The sequence below is a fragment of the Glossina fuscipes genome, unplaced genomic scaffold (assembly GCF_014805625.2).
Source record: "Glossina fuscipes isolate IAEA_lab_2018 unplaced genomic scaffold, Yale_Gfus_2 219, whole genome shotgun sequence".
NCBI classification, from domain to species: domain Eukaryota; kingdom Metazoa; phylum Arthropoda; class Insecta; order Diptera; family Glossinidae; genus Glossina; species Glossina fuscipes.
Window position 1 is genome coordinate 254,944 of NW_023998562.1, and position 8,715 is coordinate 263,658.

Sequence of the window (8,715 nt, forward strand, 5' to 3'; positions counted from 1 at the left end):
CCACGCTTGCAAATTTCGAAAAATTGAATAATGTCTTTTTCAACGCATAACGTACATGTGAAATGTCTGCAAAATGTCTTCGTAATTCTATGAATTTCATAAACTAAATTGTCAATAGTTCATCTTTGATAAACTGTGATCTACTGGCTTCTTCAATTCGAGAAGCCAGTAGATTTAAAAAAATTGCGCTTCTTTTATATACCCAGCAATAATAGCAAGTTATGCAGTCCGGTAAACCATGAGACACAGATGATTATGTATCAAATACGTCGCCATTTTCAAAACCCAAGGGAAAAGAAGTTCAGCTGCTTAAATTACCTGGCATAGAATATAGTCACAAATTATGGCGTTATTGGATGACACAGGAAACTTCTGAATTTAATAAACTGCTACGCAATGGCACCAAAGTAAATCCTTTTTTGGAAATATTAAAAAAGCTTGTTGGAAAGAGTGAGTTTCACCATGGCGGCCATCTATGGTCTAATAAATTCTGTGTTGCCGCCAGAAAAAGAAGAGAAAATGCGAGAAATAACTTCAAAAATGAAGCGCATACTGAAAGAAGTTTTAGGAGATGATGGAGTCTTGTTCTATCACAGTTCCCCTAGGACAGCAACATTCCACTATTATCCTCTAATTAAGTTTGGCGATATAAGTTATTTTTCCATATTTAATGTGCTACAGACACCAACCACACAAGTTCCGATGGCCTTAGATTGTAACGGTATGCCGATGGGTATTCAAGTAGTAGTCAATGAAATGAACGATTGCTTGTGTTTAGCAGTAGCTGGGGAATTAGAAAGAGCTTTTGGTGGTTGGGTACCGCCATATAACATTAGCAATTAATTCCAATCATTTAATTTTCATATTGTATTATAAGTAGTAATAAGTGCGTGTGTAAGGAATACCTGGAAAATATCTGCTTCTTCAATAACATTTATAGAATAAAACAGGATAGTAAGTAAAATTTTACATTGGTATTAAATTACACATCTTGACTTATGCTACCGCAGCACATATATATATGTACAATATGTAGAACTTTTTACTTATAATACTCAAAAAATATCGCAAGCGGTAATTGCATATTTTTTTTCTTAAATCACTCGTGGACTGATGAATCCAATTTGCTGTAGTAATTATAGCATATTTTGATTCAACGTGCATGTACATTTTAGAAAATAGTATTTTGCTCTGTTTGAGGCGAAGAACTTTCATGTTAAAACGTAAAAAATGAGAAAAATGAACCTACAACAATAGATTAGATGAAATACGTATGAGCCAAAAGAAGCGACTTCTAAAGACACATATCACTGGGAAAACAATAACGAACAGCGCCTTAATAACTTGGCCTTTGAAATGCTTTCTAAGAAGGTGGAAAGCAAACTTTAATCAAATCTTTACATTCCGCATCGCTGCGAAAGCGGAGATAGGAAATTCGCTGTAATTTTTCTTTTAATTAATTTATAATATTTATTTCGGTAACATACCAGTACTTCCAATCCAAAGAAGTAGCCAACTGAATATAACTCCGTTTTGCGTGAGCGTTACTTGAATTATTAAAAGGAAACACACATTTTCATGTATTACTGTTTGCTAAGATTATCGCTAACACATTTGAATCAAAATCAAATTAATCCGGTAAAAATCTTGGCATGCAGCGTTCAATATTTTGAAGCACAAGGTGCTTGAAACATTGTTATGACTAACTGGTACGGTTGTAAAACGGAAAGCCATCTGTAATTGAGTTTTTGAGTACGCACTCCGGATAGTAATTAAATAATAAAGACAAACATTTGTTATAATCCATGATTTCCTTTGTACTTTTTTCATTAGGCAAGTGTATTTTAATGCGTCTCTTGAAACAGTTCTAGCTTAGTCTTGTTCTCAGTTTTCACAACGGCAATCATCGAAGTGCTACTAACGAGGCTAATAATATTTACATTAACGGTTCCGTTTGTTTCTATAATCACCACCCGTGAATAAAATGTTAAAGTTAATATTTGCTTGTTTTTATAATCCGCGTGTGATACCCTTCCTGCGTGTCTTTTTTTATCGCAATAGATACTTTCAACCTTGCTTCCTCGATCAAACAATTTTTCGCTCGCACTACATATGTGTACATGAGCAATGTATTTCCCTGTTTCCTACTAGTTAATTATACACCCACAAGAACAGCTCTATGTGCACTATGCTATGTAATTATATTGTACATCATTTGCGGCTTGTAGGTACATCAAGTTTGTATCGGCAAGGTCTTAAATTAGACGCACCTTTTATTGTACTGATCGATTCAGAATCATTTTCATTTTGTCTGTCTATTTGACATCTGTCCATGTATATTTGTGCTCAAGCACACATCGCCGCTTCTGAAGTTCACAAAATTTGGTGCACAAATGTTTTTTGAGAAAGAGCGAACTCTATTGAAAATGAATTAGGTCGAACGATTTTTGCCATAACCCCTTATATTGTTAAAAGTCTTAAAGTGGAAACAATTTTGGAAACGCAATTTTCAAAATTTGTACCTTCATAAGCGCAAAGCCACACATTAATCTTTTCATTTTTTTAAATATAATTCGAGAATATGACGCAGATAAAACCTTTTAAATAAAAAATTGTTGAAATAATAAACTTTTATATAGTTTTTTTGATACCAGCACGAATTTAAAACATATTTTCCAACAATTTCAACATATTTTACAAAACTTGCGCCAACACTAGAGAATAACATTGTTTATTTATTTATTATTTTTGAAATAGGTGCAATTTCTCAACAATTTGCATATAATTTTTCTCTACCAAAATATATTCCTCATGTAAGCGTTCGACACGTTCCTTCAGATTAGGCAAAGAGCTACGCAACCACTGGGTATCGATTTTAGCTCTTTCTAATTTCTTTATGTCGGACAACTGTTTGTGGTAAGTAGCGTTTAAACGCTTTTTAACCTCCAACCGATAACCCGTGTAATCTTCCTTATCATGAATGTTTGTGTACAGCAAACGTAGAACTTCATAAACTTTTCGGCATTGACGAGGGTTGAGCTAAAGTAAAATAAAAGTGCAAACATAGAATACAATAGAATGCAAAAAAAAAATTAAGATAGTATAATGAAATTAATGATACTTCTTGCTCTTTAATATACCTTTAAGAACTCTTTAGCTTCATTTATCATGTCCTTGGTAAAACCTTTTTTGATTTCAGTGCTTCCAAAAGACTTTAAAGACATACATAAACGAGCATCTACAAAACTACGCATACGTTGGAAATCATCTGAAGGATCTTCTACTGTTATATCCAGAACATTCTTTTGATTTTGATAGTATTTATAAATCGTTTCAAGAAATATGGTGCCAACGCCAAGCTTTTGAAATGGCGGCAATACAAGCATTTGGCTGACACGAGGTCGTATGTGCTGAGGATAGGCATAATATTCATAAACAGTGGTGTAACCAGCAGCAGCGTAAAGCCAATCACCATTATCGTTTTTATATTTCTCATAACTACAGTAAAAGTGTGAAAATATAATAAATTAGTAAACCTCTACATGTCAATTTACCATACAAAGTACGACCACTGCACATCATCTACGTCAATGTATGAAGCTGCGTCAATGAACCACAATACAAATGTTTGTAAACGCGAAAAGAATTTTAAAAATGCTGTCTGCCGATAATTGCAATGATAAATCTCAAATATACGTTCTTGGTTATGATTCGGATTGAAATGAATGTGTTCAGCAAGTTTTTCACCAAAAGGTTTAAATTTGTCAGCCTTATCCAAAGTCTTTAAAAACTCATCCATGTTGACAAAATAACAACCATCGGGCAGCTTTTCAGCTAAAGTAGCTACAACATTATCGGCCTTCATAACACTATTTGGAAGATCGTCGACTTTTTCCTCATATTTTACATCTAAATATATGTGTAGTGGCCCCGCTGTGTAATATATGCGAACTTTTAAATCCAAAAAACCGAATATGCTCTCAGCGTCGCCAAAAATTTGATGAGCCATTAAGGGGTGGAAAGCCAAGGTATCATCCTCCAAATCCGATTTCGAACGTACTATGTAAAGCATTAGAGAAAAATTAAATAGATGAAAATTTGTCCAAAGAACACTGGAAAGCATTTACTTAATTTAAATTCAACCACATCCAGCGCACTCGAAATGTATTCTTCAAGATCTTGTAATTGAGCCATTCGGATTTATCCAAGGATTTTTTTTGCCACAAATTGGCGGGAAAATAATTCGTCCTTTATAGATCTTCTACGATATCGCATCCAATATTCTGTTAAATGTGTTTTGTTCAATTTTGTACATTTAAAATCAATTTGTTTACAGTTTAATCTTCTTTTGGTTTGAAAGATAATTTTGTACAATATTTCCCTAGAAAAAGTAAAGCGAATATTAATAAAATTTGTCAAATAAATTTTATGCTTCTTCCTTAGACTTTCTCACGCTAGAGCGTTCACTTGCAATCGTTACCTCAAATGAAACACAGGCTTGTTACCTTTCATAAATGTAACATAGATTTAATATATACGACCTACCCAAATTTTTTAAAATAATATATCGAACTTGTTAATTGATATATAAGATCTTTTATAGGGCGTAATGCTTATGCCGAAGTGTATATAGAAACGATAAAAACGTTTAATTGCAAAATTCAACATTACTCATAACTCATGCTTGGCAGTTCTTTAAATCGTATAAAATTTATCTCACTGTTCTAATACTTCTCTCATATTTACTACTAAATTAACATTCGTGGCATGATTAAAGCAAAAATAATATTTGGTTAAAAAAACGCCGCATTGCCATTTCTTTTCTATAAAAGATATATTGAACTATTATAAAAAATTCTAAAGCTTTTTGAAAATTATTCAGGAAAAGGTAAGATTATTAAGTAGCAAAAAAAATTAAAAAGCCTTCTAATTCTGCTGCTACGCTTGCGTTTTTTCCAAAATTTATAAAAAGTTAAAATTACCATTTTAGTACACAAAATGGACAACTATTTGTTTGAGGGTGGTCGCATAACTAAAATGGAGGTCGATTATGCTCCAGCATGTGACGAAAAGATTCCGTTGGCCAAAGAATTAGCTAAACAAAATCCCGATTCATTTCATGAGGCTATTGAAATGTTATTGAACCTTGAAAAACAAACTCGGTTAGGTGCCGATATGGTTTCCTGTTCACGGGTGTTGGTAGCCGTTTGCCAAATATGCTTGGAGGCCGGCAATTGGAATGCTTTGAATGAATATGTTACGTTGTTAGTTAAGAGACGTTCGCAGCTGAAACAAGCGGTTTCTAAAATGATACAAGAATGCTGCTCTTATGTAGATAAAACTCCTGATAAGGAAACTAAATTGAAATTCATTGATACTCTAAGGTCCGTAACGGAAGGAAAAATATATGTAGAAATTGAAAGAGCAAGGCTGACGAAAATATTGGCTGATATCAAAGAAGCTGATGGTGACATATCTGGAGCCGCTGCAGTAATGGAGGAATTGCAAGTTGAAACGTATGGTTCCATGGACAAGAGGGAAAAGGTGTGATTTTTCGCTTTCTCATTCGGGATTTCGTTTTTAATCTTTCTCTTTACTTTAACTTCAGGTTGAATTAATTTTGGAGCAAATGCGCTTATGTTTGTTAAAAGAAGATTTAGTTTCCACACAAATTATAGCTAAGAAGATTAGTATAAAATTTTTTGATGATCCTGCGCAGCATGATTTGAAATTGAAATATTATGACCTAATGATAAGGCTTGATCGTGACTCTTCCTATTTGAAGACTTCACGTCATTATCAAGCAATAGCTGAACCGCCTCGTCAGACGCCTTCAGTTGAAGCGATTGAAGAAAGCAAAAAGAAAAGCGTTACCTTTAAGGAAGATGACAAAAAGAAAAAAGACAAAGAAGAAGTCAAACTGGCAGCTGCTTTGCCCCCGGTAGAGTTGACACCCGAACAAGATAAAGAACAGAAGCAGAGATTAATATGCGCTGTGCTCTATTCTGTTTTGGCACCATACGATAATGAACAAAGCGATATGATGGCAAAATTGTCCAAAATTAAAAAACTTGAGGAAGTACCCATTTACAAGTAATAACGTTTTCCTTAGAAAAAATTGTTTTTATAATTGCTTTCTTTTTGCATAGAGAAATTTTACGATTATTTATGTCAAAGGAGTTGATTAATTTCGATACGTTTAATCATGATTTTGGCACAGTATTAGCCGAAAACGATATGTTCCAAGATAATACAAAGCACGGCCGAAAATGTATTGTTGAACTTAAGGATCGATTAATTGAACATGTAAGCAGTCTTCTTTAACTTGACAATCAAGAAAAGAGCAATCTTCTTTAAAAATTTCAGAACATTCGCATTATTGCAATGTACTACTCACGTGTGCATTTGAAACGTATGAGCGAATTATTGAATTTACCCCCAACACGTTGTGAAGAGTATCTTTCAAAGCTGGCCAACAGCGATACTATACGTGTTAAGATTGACCGTCCTGCCGAGATTGTCTACTTCACCACCAAAAAAAGTGCTTCGGACGTTTTGAATAATTGGGCCAACGACGTTAATCAGTTGATGTCATTAGTGAATAAGACTTGCCATTTGATTAACAAAGAAGAATGTATTCATTCTGTAAAAAGCATTGCTGTCGAAGAATAAATGTAATGTATTAAGAATAACGGCACCGTTACTATAGGCTAGAACATAACTAGAACGCGCATATTGTAACTTTCTCCTGGAATTAAATTAGCTTTATATGCTTCCAATTGCAATAAGCCTCAAATTCTTCAGAATTGCATGGAAAATTTTCACCACTTAACAAGATCGCCTCGATTTAACAGAATGGCAGCTATTTTATTGTAACGCTATGTATCCATCTACACAAGTTTTATAATTTCCAGTTTTATTGATGATAATGTAATGATCTCTTTTCCCTGAAGTTTGCATTACGTACAAAGCTCTTACGAAAACTTATATGCACGTAGAAAGTAACACCATTAAAAACCGGCCTCTTTTCCGAGCAGTTAAAATTAATAACATTTTTTTTAAGTTACGAAACATAACTATGATTTGAAACATTAATATAAATTAAACCTGGCAGCATGTTTTCGAAGTTATAAAAATCTGGTAAATTGTATACGTTTTTGTTTTAATAAAACTTGTAAAGTGATAGTGCTGCCATCTCTCTCCGTGTATTGAACGTCTGTTTTATGTGTGTTTGTATGTGTTTTGTTGATATCAAAGTGGTATCGGGTAAACTTTACTGTTGGATTTTGCGTACAAATTTGCCTACATTCATTAGAGTTTTTACTGATTCGTTTCCTTATCATAATTTCTATATATATAGCTGTTGGTATTATTATTATTGTTATTATTAATCCTTAAGATCGACATCAACTCTTCAACGTGTACTCATTGTCATTTTTGGTAAACGGCCCGTCTCCAAAAAAGTATATTGTACGACCAAAAAAGTATATTGTACGACCAGAAAAGTATTTTGTACGACCAGAAAAGTATATTGTACGACCAAAAATTTGGAAATTGTAAAGCATTTAAACTTCAACCTACTTTACATAAGGCATCTGACAAACGAAACACGTCAAATAAATGAGATCCAATTGCGATCACTGAGGTAGTCGGTTGACCAAACACAAAGATTCCGTCAATTTTACGCAATCTGAAAATGTTGGAAAATATTTTTGTTTAACAAAAAGCAACAAAGTATTTTCATGTTCCTTACCCTCGTTCTATATAGTGCAAAAGAGGTGCTCTTGTACTGCTACGGAGATAATTAAAATAATAAGCCCTTCTTCCTTCCAGAGAGTTAGAACTCTCAGTGATACTGTTTCTTGCAGTTACGCATTTTGTTATCAAAACTTCTATTTTTGACAACATAAAAACCATTCTACCTATGCAATTTTGTTACCAATAAATCATTTCAGCTTTGGTCATATGAGTAATCTTTTTAATGATACGAAAAGTATGCTAAGAAAGTCAACACATTTACAAAAACTATAGAAATTTTTTGTATTTCGCTTGCTTACCACTAATTTTTTGGTCACTTTGGTCATAAGAACTTAAGGCATATAAAACAACAACTTACCTACCTTTTCCCATTGTATAATAGTCCTTTTGCCAATTTTGTTTAAGGTCTCTTGTATCTTGTCCCAATACCACCCCTTCTCCTTTTTGCCATCCATAAATTTAGTTTATCTCAGCAAATGATAAGTATCTTCTTTTGAGGCTTTTTAACCCTATTTTTCAAATAAAATATTGAAAACCTTGAAATTAAGAAACGAAAAGAAAAAGGCAAAAAGGTCGAAAAATTGCACACAAAAATTCTAACTCCAACAAGAATAACAACAGCCAGTTAATTTATAATTGAATTTTAATAAAATTATAAAGAACAACGGAGAATAGGGGGAGGTAGCTGATTTTACAAAATTATTGCCAATTGTAAATAAATACAGACTCAATTATTATCAATTCTAAACAAATTTAGACTGACTTTTTCAATGCTTCCTCAATTGTAAACAAATTCAGACGCTTACTCTCAGTTCTGACCAAATTCAGAAGTTTACTCTCAGTTGTGGCCAAATTATTTTTGAATTACTCTCAGATGTGACTAAATTCTTAGTCGTTTTTTAATGCAACAGGTGGTTGTTTACAAATACAGACTGGCTTTTTCAATTATTCTCAATT

At 33.2% G+C, this 8,715-nt stretch overlaps 3 protein-coding genes across 3 annotated transcripts; 1 reads left to right on the top strand and 2 right to left on the bottom strand.

Annotated features, from left to right (window-relative positions):
• Window positions 1-2,739: 2,739 nt before the first annotated feature.
• Window positions 2,740-4,422, bottom strand: LOC119642137 (histone acetyltransferase type B catalytic subunit). The gene is made up of 4 exons (XM_038041127.1): window positions 4,128-4,422; window positions 3,555-4,059; window positions 3,141-3,498; window positions 2,740-3,039 (listed from the first exon to the last, which is right to left on the bottom strand). Exons 1-4 carry the CDS (start codon window positions 4,192-4,194, stop codon window positions 2,743-2,745), a joined length of 1,227 nt encoding a protein of 408 aa, XP_037897055.1. The 5' UTR covers window positions 4,195-4,422; the 3' UTR covers window positions 2,740-2,742.
• A 430-nt stretch (window positions 4,423-4,852) lies between these two features.
• On the top strand, window positions 4,853-6,766 carry LOC119642147 (26S proteasome non-ATPase regulatory subunit 12). Its single transcript, XM_038041136.1, has 5 exons — window positions 4,853-4,888; window positions 4,991-5,544; window positions 5,609-6,093; window positions 6,150-6,306; window positions 6,367-6,766. The coding sequence occupies exons 2-5, from the start codon at window positions 4,999-5,001 to the stop codon at window positions 6,670-6,672; spliced, it is 1,494 nt and encodes a 497-aa protein (XP_037897064.1). The 5' UTR covers window positions 4,853-4,888; window positions 4,991-4,998; the 3' UTR covers window positions 6,673-6,766.
• Window positions 6,767-6,842: 76 nt separating this feature from the next.
• On the bottom strand, window positions 6,843-8,290 carry LOC119642148 (sphingosine-1-phosphate lyase-like). Its single transcript, XM_038041137.1, has 2 exons — window positions 7,754-8,290; window positions 6,843-7,690 (listed from the first exon to the last, which is right to left on the bottom strand). Exons 1-2 carry the CDS (start codon window positions 7,915-7,917, stop codon window positions 7,573-7,575), a joined length of 282 nt encoding a protein of 93 aa, XP_037897065.1. The 5' UTR covers window positions 7,918-8,290; the 3' UTR covers window positions 6,843-7,572.
• Between the last annotated feature and the right edge of the window lie 425 nt (window positions 8,291-8,715).

Bases quoted from the DNA above. Each gene is read 5' to 3' on its own strand.
- LOC119642137 (XM_038041127.1), bottom strand. From the start codon at position 4,194: ATGGCTCAATTACAAGATCTTGAAGAATACATTTCGAGTGCGCTGGAT. The intron at 3,499-3,554 runs GTAAATTGACAT...CTTTTACTGTAG, and splicing joins CAGTGGTCGTACTTTGTATG to TTATGAGAAATATAAAAACG. The intron at 3,040-3,140 runs GTATATTAAAGA...ATTTTACTTTAG, and splicing joins AAGCTAAAGAGTTCTTAAAG to CTCAACCCTCGTCAATGCCG.
- LOC119642147 (XM_038041136.1), top strand. From the start codon at position 4,999: ATGGACAACTATTTGTTTGAGGGTGGTCGCATAACTAAAATGGAGGTC. The intron at 6,094-6,149 runs GTAATAACGTTT...CTTTTTGCATAG, and splicing joins GAGGAAGTACCCATTTACAA to AGAAATTTTACGATTATTTA. The intron at 6,307-6,366 runs GTAAGCAGTCTT...TAAAAATTTCAG, and splicing joins AGGATCGATTAATTGAACAT to AACATTCGCATTATTGCAAT.
- LOC119642148 (XM_038041137.1), bottom strand. From the start codon at position 7,917: ATGGTTTTTATGTTGTCAAAAATAGAAGTTTTGATAACAAAATGCGTA. The intron at 7,691-7,753 runs GTAAGGAACATG...CAACATTTTCAG, and splicing joins TTGCACTATATAGAACGAGG to ATTGCGTAAAATTGACGGAA.